The sequence below is a fragment of the Balaenoptera musculus genome, chromosome 3, assembly GCF_009873245.2.
Source record: "Balaenoptera musculus isolate JJ_BM4_2016_0621 chromosome 3, mBalMus1.pri.v3, whole genome shotgun sequence".
Taxonomy (NCBI): Eukaryota; Metazoa; Chordata; class Mammalia; order Artiodactyla; family Balaenopteridae; genus Balaenoptera; species Balaenoptera musculus.
The window spans coordinates 146,003,147-146,027,698 of record NC_045787.1 but is presented as its reverse complement, the minus strand read 5'-3'; the positions used below and the strand labels follow the sequence as shown (position 1 = coordinate 146,027,698).

Here is a 24,552-nt window from a genome sequence, read left to right as displayed (position 1 = left end):
TTGAGGCCGAGGCCAAGGGCAGGGACGGGTGGGAGAAACGGCCCCTCTCCTAGGGGTCAGTTTTCTGCCAAGACTGCCACGTCAGCAGAACAAAAGCGAGTTTCATGTTAGCACAAAGGCGGGGGGGTGGGGAGAGCAGCCCTGTGCAATTTTCCATCCCAGCAAGAGCTGGGGAAGCCAACTTGGCAGAGGATGCGGCTTGAAAATAAGAATTACAGTTTGGCCTTCCTCCACGATGGAAAACAAAAGCCTGCTCGTTCCCACCAAAGGCTGTTCTCTCCTCTGAGCACCCTTCCCATTCCAGGAAGGCTGGCCTGAGGGGAGGGCTGGGTGTGGGCTCGCTAGCCCTCCTTCTCCGTGACTCACACAGAAGCTTCACAGCAGGCGCAGATCCGCATTTCACCTGGAGGCACCGGCCAGGGGGGCGCTGGCCACTCTGTTCTGCCCCATAGCCCAGGGCCTGAGCGGTAACTCCGCTCCGCTGTGGATAAATGATGAATTAGCCTGTCGGAAGCAGATCTTAAGAAACCAAGTTGGGGGTTGAGGAAAGGAGAGGTGCTCTTCCTTGTAGAATATAAGGCAGTATCATGTAACCTATTTTTTAAACAAAGTAATTACCCTTTTTTAAGCACCTAGGGAGGGCCAAGCCCTGTGCTGGTGTATCACGGAGATGACTACTAAGAGATAGGGGCTGCTCTCCCATTTTACAGATGAGGAGACTGAGGCTCTGACAGGTAAATGCATTTCCCAAGGCAGCACAGGAAGGAATAGACCCCCCTGGGATTGGCCTGGGGCCTCACTGACCCTGTGGAGCCTATGGCCTCCCCTGCACGTGCTACTCCTGCCGAGGGGACTTCCTGTCCCCACTGCTGGCCGGGCACCTGACATGTGCCCAGAGACTCACTGAGGCCACACAGGAAGAAGAATGACATTATTGTGTCCCACCCCCAGGAGACGTTGAAGGCGCCTGAGTTCTTGGTCCTCTCCCAGCCCCTGCAGGCCAGGCCTCAGGCGAAATCTCTTGGGCCGTGGTGGCTCTGAGGTGAGCCTGTGCCGGGGCCGGTGCTAGCACCATGCCCACTGTAAATTTTTCGAGTCAGGTCACAGCCTTCTCAGTAAGAGGCCTGTACACCCCTCTCTCCACCCTTCCTCTGATTTTATAGGAGGGGAAATTATACCAAACTGGGACCAAAATGTTTTTGGTAGGCACCAAAATGTTTTTGACAGGCACCCCTTCTCCCATTTTGAGAAATAGATTAGAGGGCAGGAAGCGTTTGCTGTGTAGGATTTCTCTTCACAGGCACACACTTCTTATTTTTCCTGAAGGTTCAGGATTCTCCTAGGAATTCTGATCTTCAAGTGGTCCCACCCCTGAGGGTGGTAATTATTACTCCCACCCAGGGAAGGACTGCCCCACCCAGAATGTCAGCAGGGGCCCTCCCTGTTGGAAAGCACCAGTGCCAGGAAGGCAGGCCCCCAGTGCCTGCACACAGAGGGCTCACACAGAGCCTGCCCCTAGGGAGTGAATGAGGGAATATCATCGGTTCTAGGGAGGCCAGGTTGTAAACTCCTTCCCACTTTGCTGCATAATTTGCTTTTTTCGTTTTAAATGACATGAAAATTTTCTGATTCCCAGAGCAATCAATGTTTATAGTAGGCACTTTGGGGAAAGTATAAAGAAGAACACAAAAAGGCTTTGTCTTCTACCCTCGGAGACAAGCGCTATGAACCCTGTGATGCATTTTCTTCTAGATTTTTTTCTCTTCTAACAAGCGTGGTGTATCAGAAATTTGACTCACTCATCAGAATTAAACCCATCACCATTATAAAGAAAGAGATCCTTGTTATTAAGGAATATAAGGAATATGTATTTCATCTCATTGTGGGTTCTTTTTTAATTAAATGGAAATGAACAAAAAAAGGATTACTATTAGGTTGACCATACCTACTTCATTTCCTGATTGTGCCTTTTTGCCCAAGAGCAAGTTGTCAGATTATTTTAAATGTGACCTTAACCATATGGTCTTTTTGGGTACAAATCCCCCTGACCACCTTGCATTGCAAATCTTTAAAAGTCAATAGGTTGTTTCCCATCATCCCTTTCGATTCTGTCCTATGATGAAAACTCTTTATGGGCCTTTCCTACCGTCTTGTCCCTGCTCACCCAAGGTTGACCCATGGAGACAGCAGTCTCACCAGCGCCATCTCAGATCAGTGGTTAACCTCTCCTCACCCTGCCAGCCTCGTAACCCAAATTCTTCTCCAGGACCTACCTCCTTGGACCAGAAGTAGGTGAAGTTCTTAGTAGGTCTCCATGCTCTGCAGTCTGGAGAGCTGTGGTCTCCCTGTGCCTTCCTTTTTGACCCCTAGAGACCTCCTGGTCGCCCCACATGAGCATGGCAGGGGGACTTGTCTCCATCCCCCACCTCTTTGTCGCTCCTTGATGTCTTATTTCTGATTTTCTGGCCCCTGTCCCTGTGACAAATCCAGAATGGTGTGGCCATGCTGTCTGGATCCTCAGTGCATGAACTTTGCCACCATCTCCCCATGAGAGGATCTCCTTTAAGACTCTCGGGAACCCGCTGATTTGCTTGAAACAAACCTCACCCATAATGTTTCAGCGTCTTAGATTATTTCCTGAGACCCTCAGTGGCATCATTTATATACTTGTCTTTGCCTGTGACCCATGTCCTCTGCCCATATGTCACACTGGAGGTTCTGGTACCACAGCCCAGGGCTCAGATGTCACCCAGCAAGTAGTGAATGGACTGTGTTAGTATTCGGTGTGGTAGGAGGGCTTGGAGCCCTCTGTTACAAACACTTATTGGCGAAGGAATTGAAGGGATTTGTCGTCCTGGCGGGTGGAATCCACCTTCATGCATTGATCAAACGTGAGTGCCATGTGGCAGGGGCAAAAAATTGACTAAAGCCCAGTCAATCCCTATTTGGGCGGAGCCCCATGACTAGTAGGAAGGAAGAAGACATGTAAATCGACAATGTGATGTGTACAATCAGAGACAGGAACTCTTTTTTTTTTCAATTTTATTGAAGTATAGTTGATTTACAATGTTGTGTTAATTTCTGCTATACAGCAAAGTGATTCAGTTATACATATATATATTTTTTCATATTCTTTTCCATTATGGTTTATCACAGGATATCGAATGTAGTTCCCTGTGCTATATAATAGGACCCTATTGTTTATCCATCCTATATATACTAGTTTGCCTCTGCTAATCCTAAACTCCCAATATTTCCCTCCCCACCCCCCTTGGCAACCACAAGTCTGTTCTGAAAGAGACAGGAACTCTTAACCCATTTGAAGTGTGTAAGAGTTTCCCAGCAGGGGTAGTGGGTGAGGTTGGATGGGGAAGGTATTCCAGGCAGAGGGAAAGGCACAGAATTATGAGAGAGTGTGGAGTATTGGGAAGACATCAGACTAGAGCAGAAGGTATACAAAGAAAGAGGAGGGAAGGAGACTGAGCTGTCGGGTGAGGGCATATCTGAGTGTTCGCTGAAGTGCTCACCGCATCTGAGAATCTTATAGTTGGACAGGCGACCTCCGATCATCAGGTCTTCCTTCCTTGGTTTGATTCCAGCCTCCCTTATCTCACCAAAACTTATCCACTGAGCCCCACTCCCTCAAGCCCTTGCACTAGAGCTGTGAACAGGGCTTTGGAGGACCAAGCATGGGGTCATCCAGGCCCTGTGGACGCCCAGCAGCAGGTATGGATGGCAGCCAGGAATTTAGGTACCACTCAGGCCTACCAGAGGCAGCCACATCCTCATCCTCCCAGGTTGCTGAGAGCTTGTCAATGCTCCCTTACAACGCTGTGTGCACTCTCATCTCCTGCAGGCAAAATTCTCTTCCGACGGAGCCACATTCGGGACGTGGCCGTCAAACGCCTGATACCAATCGATGAATACTGTAAGGTAAGTCTGAGAAATGCCAACACTTCCCTGTGTCTCGTGTCTTCCCCATGGGTAGTTTTGGGGTTTTTTTGTTTGTTTGTTTTGTTTTTCTTTTCCTTTTCTGACTACAGGATGCCCATTGTGAAAGATCTGTACAGGTGAAAAAAATGTAAAGAAATTAGAAAAACCAATCACCCATGATCCTTTAACTCAGAGGCAACAATTATGAAGGTTTTTACATATTTCCTTTCTCTCCTTTCTCTCTGCATGTATTTCTTTATGGTGTTGAGATCATCCCATATGTGTTATTTTTGTTGCTCTTTTTCTTTTCTCTCATATTAAAAGAATTTCCCCATGCTATTAAAAAAATCTTCTTGAACCTGCTTTTAATGGTTACGTAGTATTCCATTGTGCATGAATGTTCTAGAAGTTATTCAGCCAACCCCTGTTGGACAGTGCAGCTGGCTTCCAATCCCTTAAATGTTCTCAACCACAAGGGGCCTCCCTGCCTTTTGGTTATGTTTTGTTTGATTTGAGGCTGATGTCAAGAAAGAAGCATATTTTTCTTTTGTTTAGCTTCCCTAATCTTTAGTATTTATTCCTCTAACTTAAAATCACTAGCAGTTTGATTGGAGAAGGGTAGGAATAGAAAAAATGCCTTAAAAATGGAGCAGTGAATGCTTTCTCCCCCTAAGATCAGGAGCAAAAGCAAAGTATATTTGCTCTCTCCACCTCTGATCTACATTTTACTGGAGATTCTAGCTGGTGTAAGCAGGCAAGAAAAAGGAATAAAACGCATACAGATTAGAAAGGAAGAAGTAAGACTGCCTTGATTCACGGATGACATGATTCTATTGTAGAAAACCATAAGGAGTCCACAAAAAAACCTGCTAGAACTTATAAATGAGCTTAGTAAGATTACAGGACTCAAGACAAATATTAAAAAATCAATTGTATTTCCATCTACTAGTAGGGAACAACCCAAAAATGAAATTAAGAAAATAATTCCACTCACAATAGCATCAAAAAGAATAAAATAATTAGGAATAAATTTAATAAAAGAAGTACAAGGTTTATATACTGAAACTACAAAACATGGTTGAGGGACGTTAAAGAAACTCTAAATGAATGGAGAGACATTCCATACTAATGGATTAGGAGACTCAACAGTGTTAAATTGGCATTTCTCCCCCAGTTGATGCACAGAGTCAATGCAATCTCTGCCAAAATCTTAGTAGGCTTTTTTGTAGAAATGAACAAGCTGATCCTAAAGTGTATGAGGAAGTGCAAAGGGCTCAGAATAGCCAAAACAATTTTGAAAAAGAAGAACAAAATTAGAGAACAAAATTGTACTACCCATTTTCCAAACTTCTTATGAAGCTACAGTAATCAAGACTGTAGTACTGGCGTAGCACTTCCGTGGTGGTGCAGTGGTTAAGAATCCACCTGCCAATGCAGGGGACGTGGGTTAGATCCCTGGTCGGGAAGATCCCACATGCCACGGAGCAACTAAACGCATGTGCCACAACTACTGCGCCTGCACTCTAGAGCCTGTGAGCCACCACTACTGAGCCCACATGCCACAACTACTGAAGCCTGCGCACCTAGACCCCGTGCTCCGCACAAGAGAAGCCACCACAATGAGAAGCCCGCGCACCGCAACAAAGAGTAGCCCCCCTCACTGCAACTAGAGAAAGCCCGTGTGCAGCAATGAAGACCCAACACAGCCAAAAATAAATAAATAAGTAATTTATTTATTTATTGGGGGGAGAAAAAAAAGACTGTAATACTGGTGTAAGGATAGGCAGATGGACTACTGGAAGAGAACTGAGAGTCTAGAAGTAAACTCTTCAGATTTATACTCAATTGATTTTCAACGAAGGTACCAAGAAATTCAGTGGGAAAGGGTAGCCTTTTTAACAAATGGTGGGATCATGGGATATCCATATGCAAAAAAATAAAAAATAAGTTTTTAAAATTGGACCCTGACCTCACACCATGCATAAAAAATCAGCTCAACTCAAAATGGATCATAGACCTAAATATAAAAGCTAAAACTATAAAACTTCTAGAAGAAAACATAAAAGAGAATCTTCATGACCTTGGTTTAGGCAAAGAGTTCTTAGATATAACACCAAAAGAGAAAAATTGATATGCTCGACTTCATTAAGCTTACACATTTCTGTGCTTCAAAAGATATCATGAAGAAAATGAAAAGACACGCCACAGATTAGGAGAAAATATTTATAAGTCATATATCTGAGAAAGGACTTGTGTTGAGACTATATAAACAACTCTTACAACTCAAAAATGAAAAGACAACCCAGTTTAAAAATAGACAAAAGATTGAATAGAAACTTCACCCATGAAGACATACAATGCTTAATAAACACATAAAAAGTTGTTCAACATCATTAATCATCAGGGCAATGAAAAATAAAACCATGATGAGATGCCTACACAGCCTCCAGAATGGCTGTAATCAATAAGACACACAAGAGGTGAGGATGTGAGAGAAAGTGGAGCTCTTTATTCTGCTGGAGACATATGATGGAAACCACTTTGGGAAACAGTTTGGCAGTTTCTTCAAAAGTGAAATTTATCATACGATTACTCTCAGGTACATACTCACAAGAAGTGAAAACTGTCCACACAAAGAATTGGATGCAATTGTTCATAGCAGCATTAATTCGTAATAGCCCCAAATTGGAAGCAATCCATATGTCTATCATCTGGAGAATAGATAAAGAAAATGTGGAATAAGGCACACAATAGAATATTGTTCGACAGTGAAATACTGATTAATGCTGCAAGATGAATGAATCTCAAAAACATGATGCTATGCAAAAGAAGACAGATGCAAAAGACTATATATTGTATGATTCCATTTACATGAAATGTGCAGAAAAGGCAAATTTAGAGAAAGCAGGTCAGTGGTTTCCTGGGCCTTGGGGCAGTGGAAATGGAGATTGACTGCAAATGAGGTTGGGGACATTTTTGAGGTGATGGAAAAGTTCTAAAACTAGAATGTGGTGATGGTTGCCCAACTCTATAATTTGAATTTGAATCATTGAATTGTGTACTTATAATGGGTGAATTTTATGGTGCATAAATTATACTTCAGTAAGTCTGTAGAAAAATTTTGAAGGGGGAAAGTGTGGGGATAGACGCCCCTCTCTTGGCAGGAGATGTCATGGAAGGGCAGAAAATCACTCCTGATTGACCATCTCCTCTTTACCAGACATGACCACGTTTCATCCCTCCAATAACATGGAGGACGTGTTCTTTTTCCCTTCGTGTTGATGAGGAAATGGAGGCCCAACAAAGTTACTCACAATAACAGTATTCGAGACTTTGAGAGATGAACCCAGCCCTTTTAGGACTTGGCACTCGCATACCACTTATGGCCTCTCTAAGAAAGTACAAATTCAAGAGGCCAAAACAGTTAAGCGTGTGTTTCATAGAAGCAGATAGACTCAGACTCTTCTCTCTCCTAAGGATACCCTTAAAAAAGGGATGGGGATGAGGGGCAGGGCTCGTGATTCAGGCACAAAGACACCCCTGCTGCCTCCCAGATCTCAGAGGAAAGTTCAGATCTTTGCTCTTTGTCCTTTTCCAAACCTCTAGAGCCTAAAATTCCTTTGTCCAGGCCCTGCTGGGAAGAACTTTGAACCCTTGGGGTCACCTTAGCCAGCTGGCAAGTTCCACCTGGTACCTTCCCAGAAACCTCGGCCCAAATGTGCTCTCCTGCTTCTTCCCCAGCCCACCCCACTTCTCTCCAGTCACACCTTCCTCTCACCCAGGGCTTCCCGAACCCCTGGACATTTGATTTGGAAAAGGAAACATAAAATCCTGGAGGGATAAGGGACAGCAGCAACTGCCTGCATCTGGCTACGCTTGGAATGGTCCAGAGATCATGAATTGACCTGGATTAACCACAGGGAAGAAACTGCTTATGTTACCTTATGTTACATGAGCCGCATGGAAGTTACCACCCCTGCTATTAATGCATCATAAGAAGCAGAGCAGTTATTTGGGGGTTTTAGTTGGCCAAATTCCCTGGGCTTAGCTTCAAGGGAACTGCCCTCCTGGAAGGAGATGAAACCATCCCTTTTGTTACAAGGCCTGTGAAGTCTTTTAGAGACTGCATAGACCTTTATGTAAGATCTGGTCTCTGTTATTGACATTGTTGTGAGCTGACTTAAGCCAATTTGATCTATCGCTGTCCGCCTTATCTTGGTAGAAATTGGTAGTTTCCAATAGGTAAAGATAGAGGAAGGCTGTAGATGTCCCCAAACCTAGCTACCAGCTAGGAAGAAACTTTCTGCTCTACCAGACCTATCATAAAGTTACAGTATTTAACATAGTATGGTGTTGGCACAAGGATAGACAACCATTGGAACAAAATAGAGAACCCAGAAACAGACCTATGTGTATTTGGACACTTTGATACTAACAAAAGCGGCTTTGTAGATCATTGAGGAAAGGTAGGATTCCTCAGTAAATAGGTATCCGTATTGGAAAAAACAAAAAAGATAACTAACCCCTGCCTTGCACACACATGGAATCATTTCCAAGTACATTGAAGACCTAAATGTAAGAGGTAATTATAAAAGGTTTTAGAAGATAAAAATAGGAAAATATCTTCATAATCTCTAGGTATAGAGGGACTTCTAAAGACACAAAAAGTACCAAGCATAAAAAGATTGATTTATTTGACTACAGTAAATTTAAGGACTTCTGTTCATCAAAAGACACAATGAAAACGAGACTCAGCCAAATCCTGCCACACATACAAGCATTTGTTATCAAGCAGTTCCCTAAACAGACTCTCAAGTTGTTGTATAAACTCAGTGAAATACCAGCTGTCTTGTCTGACACCGCTTTGCATGAAAGTTTCCTTAAGACAGATGCAGTGGTATCCTAGTGGCAGGATCAGCTAATCCTAACCATGGTCTGACAGTAAAATCTTCAAGAAGAGGTAGAACACAGAGCATTCGGAATCCTAGAACCAGGGTACCAAGAAGAAGGATGTATAATGCTGGGCTCGCCGTGTTCTGTTCATGCAAGGGCCACCCCTCATTTCACCAGTGAAGAAAATTATTTCTAACAACTGTTAATGCTAGTAAATAGAGGCTATAGTGTTGGTCAGAGGTGAAGATAGCTGAAGCGCCAAAGTAGCCTTTTCTGAAATGAGAACTTGTGATTAGAGTCTCCTACTTGCTGAAGTGTTCATTCCCGATGAGGGTACTTCAGATATTAACTCACCATTATTAGAGTGTAGGTTAAATCTAACACACACACACACACACATACACACCTATGAACGTGTGAGTGTGTATGCCCGTGCTGTAGTATTTTACTTTTTTATTTTTATTTTTTATTTTATTGAAGTATAGTTCATTTACAATGTTGTGTTAATTTCTGCTGTACAGCAAAGTGACTCAGTTATATATATATATTTTTTTCACATTCTTTTCCATTATGGTTTATCATAGGATATTGCATATAGTTGCCTGTGCTATACAGTAGGACCTTGTTGTTTATCCATCCTATATATAATAGCTTGCATCTGCTAATCCCAAACTCCCAATACTTCCCTCCCCCACCCCCTCTACTGTGCTGTAGTATTGGGTTGACCAAAAAGTTCATTTGGATTTTTCCATAACATCTTACGAAAAACCCAAACAAACATTTTGGCCAACGCTAATGTTTTAAAGTAAACTCTATAGGCAGTATAACAGTAGTGTTTACCAGACTCCAGTCCCTTGAGACCTCCCCTGAAGATTTTTACCATATTCTGCTACCTATATTATTATTAATATTTTTCTTTATATTAATTCACTTTTTTAACTTCTTTAAAAATATATATTTTAGAGAAAATTTTATATCACAACCACAATGTAAAACTGGTATCACGTACCCTAAAAGTAAAAATAAAAACAGTGATGCAACAGCAACAAAAACTGTTTTTTAATCTAGCCAGCTTCTGTTGCTTACTACCAGAGGAAGCTCTGCAGAGCCTGGTCACGCTCGTGGGAAGCAAGTTGGGGAAGTTCTTTCTTCTAGGAATTTTATAGTTTCAGGTCTTATGTTTAAGGCTTTAATACATTTTGAGTTGATTTTTGTGTATGGTATAAGATAAGGGCCCAATTTCATTCTTTTGCATATGGATATCCAGTTTTCCCAGCACCATTTGTTGAAGAAGCTGTCCTCTCCCCTCCGTGTATTCTTGGCACCTTTGTTGAGGATCAGTTAACCATATGCATGGATTTATTTCAGGGCTCTTGCCAATGATCTCATGGATATGACACGAAAATCATAGGCAACAAAAACAAAAATAAAGAAATGGGAATACATCAAACTAAAAAGCTTCTGCACAGCAAAATAAATAATCTATAGAGTGAAAAGGCAAACTACAAGATGGGAGCAAATATTTGCAAATTACATATCTGATAAGGGGTTAATCCCCAAAATATCAGTATGTAAGGAACTTATACATCTCAATAGCAAAAAGAGCTAATAACCCAATTTTTAAATGGGCCAAAGGCTTGAATAGACATTTCTCCAGAGAAGATACACAAATGACCAACAGGTATATGAAAAGTTGCTCAGTGTCGCTAATCATCAGGGAAATGCAAATCAAAACCACAATATGATATCACCTCACATCTGTCAGGATGGCTAGTATCAAAAACAATAACATGAAGTAAGTCAGAAAGAGAAAAACAAATACTGTATGCTAACACATATATATGGAATCTAAAAAAAAGTGGTTCTGATGAACCTAGGGGCAGGACAGGAATAAAGACTCAGACATAGAGAATGGACTTGAGGATACGGGCAGGGAGAAGGGTAAGCTGGGACGAAGTGAGAGAGTGGCAGTAACATATATACACTACCAAATGTAAAACAGATAGCTAGTGGGAAGCAGCTGCATAGCACAGGGAGGTCAGCTCGGTACTTTGTGACCACCTAGAGGGGTGGCATAGTGAAGGTGGGAGGGAGGCTCAAGAGGGAGGGGATATGGGGATATATGTATACATATAACTGATTCACTTTGTTATACAGCAGAAACTAATACAATGTTGTAAAGCAATTATACTTCAATAAAGATGTAAAAAAAAAAAAAAACAAGACAACAAGTGTTGGTGAGGATATAGAGAAACTGGAAGTCTTGCACACTGTTTGTGGGAATGCAAAATGCAGCCACTATGAAAAACAGTATGCAGGTTCCTCAAAAAATTAAAAATAGAACTACCATATAGTCAAGCAATCCTATTTCTGGATATTTGTCCAAAGGAATTGAAATCAGGATTTAGAAGAGATATTAGCACTCCCATGTTCGTTGCAGCACTATTTACAATAGCCAAGATGTAGAATCAACCTAAATGTGGCCTGTACATACAACAGCATACTATTCAGCCTTTAAAAAGAGGAAATTCGGGGGGGCTTCCCTGGTGGCGCAGTGGTTGAAAATCTGCCTGCCAATGCAGGGGACACGGGTTCGAGCCCTGGTCTGGGAAGATCCCACATGCCGCGGAGCAACTGGGCCCGTGAGCCACAACTACTGAGCCTGCGTGTCTGGAGCCTGTGCTCCGCAACAAGAGAGACCGCGACAGTGAGAGGCCCGTGCACCGCAATGAAGAGTGGCCCCCGCTCGCCGCAACTAGAGAAAGCCCTCGCGCAGAAACGAAGACCCAACACAGCCAAAAATAAAATAAAATAAATAAATAATTTAAAAAAGAAAAAAAAAAAGAAGAAATTCGGCAATACGCAACAACATGGATAAACCTTAAGGACGTTATGCTAAGTGAAATAAGCCAGTCACAGAAAGATCAAATACCGTATGACTCCACTTACATGAGTTATCTAAAATAGTCAAATTCATAGAATCAGAGAGTGAAATGGTGGTTGCCAGGGGCTGGGGGGAGGGAAAAATGAGGAGTTACTAATCAACAGGCATGAAGTTTCAGTCAAGCAAGAAGGAATCAGCTCTAGAGGTCTGCTGTACAATAGCCAACAGTACTGTGCTGTGCACTTAAAATTTTGTTGAAGACACAAACTCTCTCTCTCTAGCCGAGGTGTTGTGATTGAACTGAATCACCTTGCTGACTCTAAAATCGCCCCTGGAAGCAGCACACTATTTTTTAAATATATATATATAAATTTATTTATTTATTTATTTATTTTTGGCTGTGCTGGGTCTTCGTTGTTGCGCGTGGGCTTTCTCTAGTTGCGGCGAGCGGGGGCTACTTTGTTGCAGTGCATGGGCTTCTCACTGTGGTGGCTTCTCTTGTTGCAGAGCACAGGCTCTAGGCGTGTGGGCTCAGCAGTTGTGGCTCGCGGGCTCTAGAGCGCAGGCTCAGTAGTTGTGGCACACGGGCTTAGTTGCTCCGTGGCATTTGGGATCTTCCCAGACCAGGGCTCAAACCCGTGTCCCCTGCATTGGCAGGCGGCGGATTCTTAACCACTGCGCCACCAGGGAAGTCCCGCAGCACACTGTTGTACTTGGTACAGTCCAGAGAGCCAGAGGGTTAACTGAATGTTTATCAAGCAGCTAGTATATGATGGAAACCTTACAGCCACTTGGCCACTTGTTCCGTAGCACAGCCCTCCAGGATGGGTGTTAGTTATTTCCATTTTACAGATGAGCAGACTGAGGCTCAGAGGTGATAGGACATGGCTAGAGCCAGAACCAGGAGCTGCATCTGTCTGAACTTTCATTATTACACAGGCAAGCAGGACTTGCCCTCCTCACCTCTCCTGTTGACCCTGCATCGAGCAGCCACGTCTGTCCAAAGGGCCAGGATTCCATGCGGAACAGAACCACAGTTTTCGTGGAACTGTGGTTCTTTGTCATACTGACCAAACACGAGACAATTCTGGGGTATTTCAGAAGCGGAACTATTGCTATGCCCCAGGTCATGTTTTTGCTGTTAGCCTGTCGTTCCACAGGAAAGGGGCAAATATCAAAGCATTCGGTGCTGCCTTTTATGAGTAACTTGGCTTTGTATTATGCTTTGGGGGTTTGGTTTGGCTTTTACCTCCTAGGATTTGCTCAAAACCTAAAGAGAACTTGGCACTGTCGGGAGGTTTCCGTGGGCCTCGTCATCCCTTCCGCACTGGTCCATTCGGGGTCTCTGCCCATTTCAGCAGAGAGGCCCCCTCTAGGCAGAAACCATGGCCACCTCAGGGCTTACCCAGGGCCACGTGGCCACGGCCAGGCCTCTTCCTCACATCATTTATCCAGCAGACACTTTCAACCAGGCATCAGGGTCCTCCCAGCACTGTCAAGGCATGTGGGAAGGTGCAGGAGGAACTCCTCTGAATTTGGGGTAGAGGAGCTGGAGTCGCTGGTTTGGGGCTCAAGTCCTGGTCACTTCCCCAGAACCTCTGTTTCACCATCTCTAAAGTGGGCCAGCCCTTTCAGGATGACATGACATGATGCAGACGAACACATTTTGGGAGCCATCAAGTGCTGAGCCAACATAAGGGAACGTTGTGTTTGCAGTCTGGGGGGAGCCGCATGATTTCTGCCCACGAAGCAGCCAGGACACACCACGGTCCAGCATATAATCAGCCTCTTCATTATGTGGTTCCAACTGCAAGAGCTGCAGGATTTCAGAGGAAAGAGCGACCCACAGGGAGCCCCAAGACAGCAGGAAAATGAATACTCCCTGCTCCAAACCAGAAAGAGAAGGGGGTCAGAAATGGGAAGTGGGATGTATCCACTCTCTGGCTCTGGCCTGGAAAAGGCTGGTCCCTGGGGATTTGCTACAGAGCAGGAGATACTTCAAGGCTAATTTTAAAAAAATCAATGAGCAAAAATCAATGAGCCACAAATACCAGGCCCTTAGGTCAGCATCCTTCATCCTATCTTTATCCAGCATAGAAAGTAGACAGTGACCAGGGAAGGCACACTACTAAAACATGTCCACTTAACCTTACAGATTTCCCCACTTTAGTTTTGGGCCAGGTCATACATCAGGAGAGGGGAAGTGGCTTAAAGTCAGAGCCTGACTCAAAGGTCATGTCAGGTCAGCAACCCAAGTGACTACCAAGGAGTGAATGAATAAACAAAATGTGTTGTACATGTGGGATGGAATGCTCTTCAGCCTTGAAAAGGAAAGACATTCTGACACATGCTACAATGTGGATGAACCTTGAGGACATAATGCTAACTGAATCAGCCAGTCACTTAAAGGGTAAATACTGTATGATTGCACTTACATGAGGTACCTGGAGCAGGCAAATTCACACACACAGAAAGTGGAATGGTGGCTGCCAGGGGCTGGGGAGGGTGAGTGGAAAGTTGTTGTTTGATGGGTACAGGGTTTCAGTCTTACAAGATGAAAAGAGTTCTTGGATGGATGGGTGGTGGTGATGGTTCCACAACAGTGTGAACATACTTAATGCCACTGAATTGTACACTTAAAAATGGTGAAGAGCAGGGACTTCCCTGGTGGCGCAGTGGTTAAGAATCCGCCTGCCAATGCAGGGGACACGGGTTCGAGCCCTGGGCCGAGAAGATCCCACATGCCACCGAGCAACTAAGCCCCTGTGCCACAACTACTGAGCCTGTACTCTAGAGCCCGTGAACCACAACTACTGAAGCCCGTGTGCCTAGAGCCCATGCTTCACAACAAGAGAAGCCACCACAATGAGAAGCCTGTGCACCGCAAGGAATAATAGCCCCCACTCGCCGCAACTAGAGAAAGCCCGCGTGCAGCAATGAAGACCCAACGCAGCCAAAAATAAATAAATAAATATTTTTTTAAAAAGGCGAAGACGGTAATGATGTATGTGTATTTTACCACAATAAAATTTGTGGTAAAATTTAATTTAAAAATTAATACTTTTTAAAAATTGGAAAAATAGATCATACAGGTCAAACTACCTCTGAAAGCCTTGTAGAAGGTACCACATTGGAGACCCCCATCCATCTTTCCATTAGTCCATCATAACCCAATGGCAGGGTTGGAAAATCACTTTGTGAGGGGGGGTAGCTTTTAGAGGCTTCTTCTACAGAAGATACAAGACATGTCTTTTCCACTCCAGACTCAACACTCAGCATGGCAAGGAGGCATATGAGAGGCACCAGGGAACTGAGGCTTATCTGCAGAGAAAGCAGGGTCCCGCCTCACTCCACAGCACGCCTGTGTTGTTTAAATTCATGCCTCTGCGCTGGCCCTCTCCCTGCACAGAAGTTTATAATAGAGTGTGTGCACAAAACAGCCCAACTGCACTCAGATTTGCATCCTCAGAACCTGTGCCAGAGGGGGGCTCAAGTAAACATTTGTTAAACTAATCTCTTTATTCATTTTGGAGCCATGTCTTTGTTTCAAATCCTTTCATAATGGGATGTACCCTGTAATTCTGTCCTGTTTCCACAGAAATCGGTGCAGTGCTGGGCATAAAGAAAATGTCTATTGAATCACTGAATGAATACCTGTTAGTAGAGAAACCAGCATAATAAATGCCTGGGCCCACTTCGTGCCCCTCACCACCTCCTGATCCAGCCCATTGGCAGGGACAGTTGAGGCTCCTGTAACTGATGAGCCAAAGGGGCAGATTAACATGGACTTGGGCACTGGGACGTCCCGGGTGTTTCAGCCTTTTGTTAATCTGGGAACTTCTAACTTCTACCCAAATCATAAAATAGTCCCTTCACTTTAACACTTCAGATCCATGAGTTAGGACATGCAGACATGTTGGAAATAACCTAAATGTTCACCGGTAAGCAGCTAGTTGAATAAAACATGAGATATCTATCTAATAGACACCCAGTATCCAGTAGAGATGGTGATGTAGAAGAATAATGACATGGCATGAAGTTCACAATTTTTATTTTTATTTTTATTGAAGTGTAGTTGATTTACAATGTTATATTAGTTTCTGGTGTACAGCAAAGTGATTCAGTTATACATATATATATTCTTTTTCATATTCTTTTCCATTATGGTTTATTACAAGATATTGAATATAGTTCCCTGTGCTGTACAGTAGGACCTTGTTCACAATTTATTGCTTTGTCTAAATATGTACATATTATTTGTCCAGATATGCCTGTAATATATATGTGTGTATATATACTGTGTGTGTGTGTGTGTGTGTGTGGTCCCCAAACCAGCAGTGGCAACATCACCAGGGAACTTGCTAGAAATGCACGTTCTCAGGCCCCACGCCAGACCTACTGAATCTGAAAGTCTGGGAGTAGGGCCCAGCCCCCAAGGTGATCCTGACGCCTGCCCGTGTCTGAGGACTTCCTGACTTAACGGCATTCCTGACACCCCTTCCCTTCCGTTGGGCTCACCTGTGTGTCTCTTCTGCAGGCCCTGATCCAGCTGCCCCCCTACATCTCTCAGTGTGATGAGGTGCTGCAGTTCTTTGAAACAAGACCTGAGGACCTGAATCCCCCCAAAGAGTAAGTTGGTTTGTGGATCTCCTTAGAGCTAACTCTCACAGCCCTCCTTCCCGCTGGGCCGGCCAGCCCCAGGAGGAATGGGAGGAAAGCTAAGTAAAAATTAAACTAGATTACATCAGTGGAGCCCCTACCGGGCCTCACTTCAGGTAGCCTTCGTAGTGACTGCAGGTAGCCGTAGCTGAGTTTTACAGGTGAAGGAAGCTGGCCAAGTGCACTACTGAATTCCCTAATGCCCTGCATTTACCCACCATACCTGAACAGGGGAGACGGTGAGCCCTCGAGGCAGAGACTGTGTGCCTTGTCCGCAAAGTTAGATGTGCCCAGGACCATCAGGGATGTGAGTGAGTGACTGACTGAGACCTGCTCAAGGTCCCGTCGCTAGTGAATGACGGGGCCAGGGTTTGATCTCACTTCTCCCTGCAGCGGACAGGCTGCGCTCCCAGATGCCAAGCAGTGCATCTCCCCAGCCCCCCAGTGCACATCGCACAGAATCTCAGTACCACCCGCCTGCTGGCCAAGAGTTGATGGCACCAACAGCCGTGCCAGCATGAAACACTGACTGATGCATGATGCTTTTTTAAAAGCGCTTTTCGGGGAAAGGCATCATATACGTCTGCAGAAAGAAGGGATCTGTCTAATGGAGAAATCGCAGTGGGGGAGGAGGACACAGACCACAGGTGCTGGGCCGTCCTGAGTCACAGGAGCAAGAGCTGGCAGGGTTAGGGGTCCACTGGGGCCCTGTCAGGAACAGCTGAGAAGTGCCAGCCAGGCGCTGTTACGGGAAAAGTGTGAACTGCTCTTCTTAGTTCTGAGTGTAACTCACTGCCCAGGACAGCAGTAATGACCCAGGCTTGCATCGGTTCAGCGTTCATGTGCTAAGCACTTTATGTAGGCTGAGCTAGAAAAACTCATGTTGCTTTCTAGAAGTGAATCTGGTGAACTCACAAAGCTTACTTTTTAAACAGACCTGTAAGGAGAAAGCAGCAAAGAGTTTTAACACATGAAATCAGGCCATTTATATATATACACGTGGCTACATGCAGAATCAAGTTCGGAGATCACAGAGGGTGAGCTGATCGCTCAGGACTAATGGTTTAACTGCCACACAGATGAAACTTTCTACAGTCAACATATTGCAATAAATACCATTTCCTGTGACAAGCACGGAGTTAAGTGAATACAGCTTCTCAGAGCCAGCACACAGAAGCATGGGAATGACATTCCGTAAGGGACCACAGTAAATCTTTTGAATCAAAACATCGCAAGGGAATGCCTTGCCAACACATGAATTTTTTTTTGAAAAGATACAGAATAACTGTAAATCTGCTAATGGGCCTGCAGCCCATCCCAGCTAATATTTCTGTTCTTGGTGTCTTTAGCATTTGTGCCTAGTGAACAGTCCCCAGCTTTTATGGACATAACATGACATGGTGAAATATTCTCAAGGGACCTTTGTCTACAGTGCTCCCAGGCAGTCAGGGTTAAACTGCTAACTCAGGCTGGTAGCCCCTGGCTTTGATTCTAATTTCTAGGTGAAGTGAATCAAAGAATATGGAGCTTAACATATTCAGTTTCTACTTCATTCTATCACAAAACTGCCAGGTAGGAGCTATCGTTCCCATTTTACAGATGAGGAAGTTGAGGTTCACAATAAGGAAAGAGACTTGCCCAGGGTCACACAGGTTGGAAGAGGCGAGGTGGATCTTCCCCAGGTCTGCCTGAGTCTTCACATAAGCTCTGTGTGTGTGCCTCCCACAGAAGGGACAACTGGGCTTAAGAGACAGAGTCTGGGTGAGTCTGGGTTTGCAGTTGTGTACATCCAGGTTCAAATCTCGCCTCTACCACTCATGAGCTGTGTAGCCTTGGGCCTCGATTTCACTCCTTGTGAAATGGGAATAGCAGCGAGCCTTACGATTACAGTGATGATGGAATGGCTGCCACAAGTAAAAATTCCAGGAACCTGCCAAGTGCTCAAAAAGTGGTGGCCCGTGGTATTTTTCCCTCTCTGGATACCCAACTGTAGCTGTTTTTACTCCCAGAGTTGTTCAAGACGTCCAGGTGATGGGCTTTCACAAGGAAGGTTGCTTGGCCACTCTTAAGCCGAGTGGTTCTGGGCAGGCTGCTCCTCACCCCTGCGCCTGTCTCCTGTCTCGTGGGAGGGGTCTGACAGCACCTCCCTCGCAGCTTTGCTTGGGAATCCAATGACAAGATGTGGAGAGAAACACTTGGCCGTGCTTCACCAACCTGACTCAGTGCCCACAGGCAGGGAAGGAGGAACACCAGCCCCCGAGGGGCAGATCTGACCTGGGTGTGGGTTCCTTGGGCCACAGGGTCAGTGACATCTAGATTTTCTTCTCAGCCTCCCAGAGATCTTAACTTTGGGGAGGATCGTGGACCATTTGGAGAATCCAATAAAAGCTTTCTTCCTTCTCCCGAGAAAAATGCCCCGTTTCAGGAGGTCCTCAATTGTGCCAAATCCCATTCAGGGACTTGAGGTTAAGAACGGCCACCCAGGCGCCCCTTCTGAATGTTAATGCTCAGATGTCTTTGGCCTCCTGCCTGGCGAGGGTGGTGAGTGGGTCCCCAGCTCCGAGCAGGCATCAGCCCAACTTATCGACAGAGATGGGAGAGAGCCAGGCCAGGGGCAGCCCTCTGTGCTTGAGAAGAGTCCAGGCACCTTCGTGCAGGAAGGAAGGACACTGGGGAACATAGGGTGGGAGCCAGCCCTCTAGAGGAGCCGGCATGTCGGGGAGGCTGTCTGGGGGCTTTGTCACGCTCTCTGGTGGCCACAGCCCGACGTTCCCCACTTGCTGGCTGGCTTGGGCTTGTAGAAGGAACATAGGACTGGGAGTTCTAGACCCGGCGCTGTTCCCGGTCCGGAGCACCAGCATTGTTCATCCATTCAAGAAATAGGTATCGAGGACCTGCTGAATGCCAGGCCCACGGGCTGGGCATGGAGGGACAAAGAGGTGACATGGCAGATGCAGTCTGTGCCCACAGGGAGCTTCCAGTCTGCTGGCCAGGCAGCCAGCTGTTCCACCCGGGCATAGCAATCCCCTCCCCTCCCCTTCTGCCTCGCTTACTTCATCTGTGAAATGAGACCGTGTCACCTGCCGCACCCACATTATGGGGTTATTGGGAGACTGAAATGAAATAACAGTGGGAAAATTAGGACATGGTCAGCAGCTAGTTTTCTGGAGTTTGGGGGCTGAAATCGTGGTGAGCCCCCTAGGGTATTATGCTTGATAATTCAAAAGATAGGCCTGTTCCCCAGTTTCCTGGAGTTAGAGTTTTGTTCTTATACTTTTAAGGTAAATCCATTTCCTCACTTCTTCAATGGGAATAATAGTACAGTCATCCGTCATTACTGGCAGGGGGATTGGTTCCAGGACCCCCCATGGATACCAAAATCCACGGATGCTCAAGTCCCTTGTATAAAATGGCATAGTGTTTGCATATAACCTACACACATCCTCCCATATACTTTAAATCATCTTTACATTACTTATAATACCTGATATAATATAAATGCTCTATAAATAGTTGCCAGGCACATAGCAAATTTAAGTTGTGTTTTTTGGAACTTTTCTGGAATTTTTTTCCTGAACATTTTCAATCCGAAGTTGGTTGAATCCATGGATGTGGGACCCACAATCATTGTGAGGTTTGAATCTGTGTGTGAAGTGCTGAGCACAGTGCCTGGCACATAGTAGGTACACAGTTTTCACATCTCCTTGGCTGCCAGGGCCAGGATGCTTGGGTTCTGCGATCTTTTATGAGATGGTAAGAGAGAAGCTAATTGGTCCGTTTGATTATTGTACATCACTGGAAGAAGTGGGTACCATGTGGAGATGCTTGTTCTCATATGGGAGGACCAGAATCTTTCATCTCAGGCCTTCCAGATGGCTCTCCCTTCCCCCACATCTCTGGGCAAAAACCAGCAAAGACAGGGTCAACCATTCAAGTGTGTTAACTCCCCAAACATTTCCCACAACTGCCACCCACACTGAAAGTCCAGAAAAACAAGCCTAGTTCCTGCCTTTGGGGCCTTAGGGGCCAGTGGACATTTTTTGAGCTATTTTTATTTTTGATTTGTACAGGCTGTTTATATAGTAAGGAATTAGCCTTTTCCGTATTTGTGGTAAATATTTGTCCCTTTTATTGTGCATTTATATCTTGTTCCTGGATTTTATGATGTACATAAGTTTTATATTTTTGTGAAGTCAAATCCGGTGACCAATTTTTTAGTTGTGACTTCTTTCATTTGCTTTCAGTCTAAGAAGGACAGTCACCATTCAGACGCAAGATAGTTCCCTTAATTTTTTTCTAGTTGATTTATGCTTTGGGTTTTCTTTTAATATTTACTCATTAAATCGATTAGAAGTCATTACAACATTTGGCATGTGGTGAGAATCTAAAGTTTTTTCCTCTGGTTAGAACCTTTTGACCAGCTAGAAGAAATCTTATTGCTCCATTTATTTAAAAACAAAAAAGACCATAATCTATAGTGTTTAATGATCATTTCCCTTTCTTCCTTCAGGAATAATACAAGAGAAAAACAGCACCTGCCCTCAGAGGGGCTTCTATACTGGTGGGAAAGGCCATGTGAACATGTGGATACGTGTGGCCTGTGTGCACACAAACACACGCACAAATAGAACATCCACTAAAAATACAAAACACAGCCTAGACTGTACCCCAAGAAAGCACAAAGTAACAGCTGAGATAAGCTAACCAGCATCCTGCTGAAATAGATGTATTAGTTCCAAGAGGCTTCCTGGAAGGAAAGGGAAGTTTTCAATCTCTTTGTCTGTTCCCCTCTGTGTGACCTTGGGCAAGTGACTTGACTTCTCTGAGCTTCTCTTTCCTCATCAGTAAAGTGGGCATGGCTAACCTTGCTCTCATCTTGGTTAGGCAATGTCCTGCTCATAAAGGGTAGTGATAGTGTCAGGCACATGGCAGGTGCTTACCTAGTGATGCCTTCCTGTCCTTAAGCCGGACTTTGAAGGAAAAGGGAGGGAGGGAAGGAGGGAAGGAAGGAAGGGGGGAGGGAGGAGGGAAAGAAGGAGAGAGGGAGGAAGGGAGGGAGGGGAGGAAGGGAGGGAGGGAGGAAGGAAGGAAGGTAGGGATGGATGGAGGAAGGAAGGAGGGGAGGGGAGGGAGGGAGGAAGGAGGGAAGGAGGGAGGGAGGGAAGGAGGGTGCTGAGAACCCCAAGGGTGGCTTTGGGGCCACAGCAGGCAGCCTCAGCTGAGCCTCGGTTGTTGTTTAGGCAGTAATGAATGGTGAGGGCAGGTGCTCAGTGGGGTTGGTCCCTTGGTCAGGATTCTGATGCTCAGACCTGAGTTAGGGCTTGTGATGGAGACTGGGAGTCTTTCCCAGCAGTTTCTAAGGCAAGAAATGAATGGTGCTCTTAGAGGAAGGTTTTCGCTACCATTCCTGGGTAAACTTGAGATCACCCTAAGCATGTCACACAGAAAATAACGTGCCTGCTTGAGCCCACACAAGCTGCTGCTTGAAACCGAGAGCCCCCTGCTGCCCCTCACCCCCATGCTCCAGCTAGGACAGCGAGACAACTAGCAGGGGTACACGGTAGTGTGGGAGCTGGGATTTCAGGTATCCCAGACCATGGCTCAGGCCTCAGCCTGGATGGCAGCGAGGGAAGAGGGCTTTACATGGAAGCAGACTTAAGAGACCTTTGCTGGTGTGTCCTGGAGCCAGCAGTTAAGAGGCAACTTCCCCCACCGGACCGTCCAGGGTGTGGTCAGGAGAGTGGGCTCCAGCCAGGCTTCCCGGGTTCCAATCCTGGGAGAGATGCCTCACCTCTCTGGCCCTCAGTGTCTCCACGTGCGAAATGGAGTGACCCTCAAGGGTTGATGTGAGGATTCTGCGGGCCAGTCCAGGTACAGCATTCTGACCAGGACCCTGTCCACAATGAGTGGCAGGAAATGTGAGCTGGGATATTCCACTGTCACCCTCCCCCTCCCCTGCACAGGGGAGTGACACTGAGCCTCACTGGGTAATGCCTGGCCGGAGGACATCACTACTGACTGGCCCAGCCCAGCCCTGGGCCCGGCCCTGCTGCTCCTTCCAGACACACAGGAGGGCAGCCCCAAGCTCCAGGGCTTGGCTTAGCTCCCTGCTCCCCCGCTTTCGAGGTTACACCGAAAGCATGATTACATGGTGGTTAAAAACCCAGACTTTAAAATCAGACACTGAATAGACATTTCTTCAAAGAAAATACAAAAATGGCCAAGAAGCATATGAAAAGATGCTCAGCGTAGCGCCCTTAGCCATCAGGAAATGCAAGTTCCAACCACAGTGAGATACCACTTCATACCCACTAGCATGGGTAGAATCAAAAAGGCAGATAGCAACAAGTGTTGAGGATGTGGAGGAACTGGAATCTCCCTGTGTTGCTGGTGGGAGTCTACAATGGTGCAGCCACTGTGGAAGACAGCCTGGCAATTCCTCAGAAAGTTAAGCCTAGGGACTTCCCTGGCAGTCCAGTGGTTAGGACTTGACCTTCCAATGCAGGGGATGCAGGTTCGATCCCTGGTCGGGGAGCTACGATCCCACGTGCCTCGGGGCCAAAAAGCCAAAACATTAAAGCAGAAGCAATATTGTAACAAATTCAATAAAGACTTTTAAAATGGTCCACATCAAAAAAAAAAAAAATCTTAAAAAAAAAAAAGTTAAGCCTAGAGTTACCATATTACCTAGCAATTCCATTCCTACATCTATAATCAAGAGAAATAAAAATATATGTCCATACAAAAACTTGTGTACAAAGTTCATAAAAGCATTATTCATAATAGCCAAAAAGTGGAAACAACCCAAATGCCCAGTGGCTGATGAACAGATAAAGCATGGTTTATCCACACAGTGGGATATTATTCAGTCATAAAATGGAAGGAACACTGTTACGTGCTACAACGTGGATGACTCTTGAAAACATTATGTTACATGAAAGAAACCAGTCACAAGAAGCCACCTATTATATTGTTCCATTTATATTAAATGTCCAGAATAGACAAATCCTTAGAGATAGCAAGCATATTAATAGTTGTCAAGGGCTGGAAGGAATGGAAATGGAGAGGAACTGCTAAGGGGTACAGGGTTTCTTTTGAGAGTGATGAAAATTTTCTGGAATTTGCTGATGGCCGTGGTTGCACAACTTTGTGAATATACTAAAAAACAGTTAATTCTACACTTTAAGAGGATGAAATTTATGGTATGTGAATTATATTTCAATTTTTTAAAATGGAGATAGGCCTGGATTCAGACCCTGGCTGTGCTTCTTGCAAGCTGTGTGACCTCGGGCAAGTTACTTAACTTCTCTGTGCCTCATTTTCCTCATCTGTAAAATGGGCACCAAGAGAGTACTTATTTCCTGTGGTTATTATGAGTATTAAATGAGTGAACTAAAAGTGCCTAGCAGGGTCCTAGCACAGGGTAATAGCATTTATTAGGAATTTTGTAGTATTAGCTAATGTTACTGCTGCCACAATATCTATCTCAACCCAACCATCCTATCACCTCCCTTTACTTTTTATGTCCTATCACCTCCCTTTACTTTTTATAACATCAGAAAGCTTTTTACTAATGGGATAATTTACTTAAAAGTATGTTGTAAAACCTGATTTGTAACATTTTGTTCATAATGCAGTTCTGTGTATAAACTCTGACATGGTTGACAAGTGTATGGGAGTGATTACTCATTCTGTATGGACTCTAGCCCATAATAGTGTCCTCTGTGTCACCGTGAGGGAGATGTGCTGGGTTCACTGCTAGCCAGATGTCTCCCTGGTTTTAGTGTATTCCACTCACCACCGAGCACTTCCTGCTCCAATTGTACAGCTCAGGTCACTGCTCAGAAGTGAGGCAAGGCCTCCACCGTGCCTGATGAGGTGGGCGTCAGGCTCAGTGCAGTGTGAGGTCCTAACTCCTGTTTTCAGACTGCATACCCACCTCTACCCTCTGCCTATCAGCTCCTCCCCAGAGCCCCCTACTCTACAAATAGAGTGGAGATGCTGGTCCCCAGGGCACCAGAGCACTTATCAGGCAAAGGGAGAAAATTAAAAGGAATTCTTTTTTTTTATCTTAAAGAGTCTGGGTCCCTGGGACTGGCTTGGATTTTACACTCATTCACTGGAGATGTTGTGGGATGGAAAATCTCAGTTTCCTAACGGAATAACTCATAGCAATACAGAAA

The 24,552-nt window shown here is 45.1% G+C and overlaps 1 protein-coding gene across 1 annotated transcript in view; it reads left to right on the top strand.

The window, feature by feature from the left end:
* Nucleotides 1-24,552, top strand: part of SH3PXD2B (SH3 and PX domains 2B) — a 111,308-nt gene that overhangs the window by 47,941 nt on the left and 38,815 nt on the right. The window contains exons 4-5 of the mRNA XM_036848125.1: nucleotides 3,857-3,933; nucleotides 16,248-16,339. Of these exons, the coding sequence (XP_036704020.1) occupies nucleotides 3,857-3,933; nucleotides 16,248-16,339 (169 nt within the window). The remainder of the gene's footprint in view (nucleotides 1-3,856; nucleotides 3,934-16,247; nucleotides 16,340-24,552) is intronic.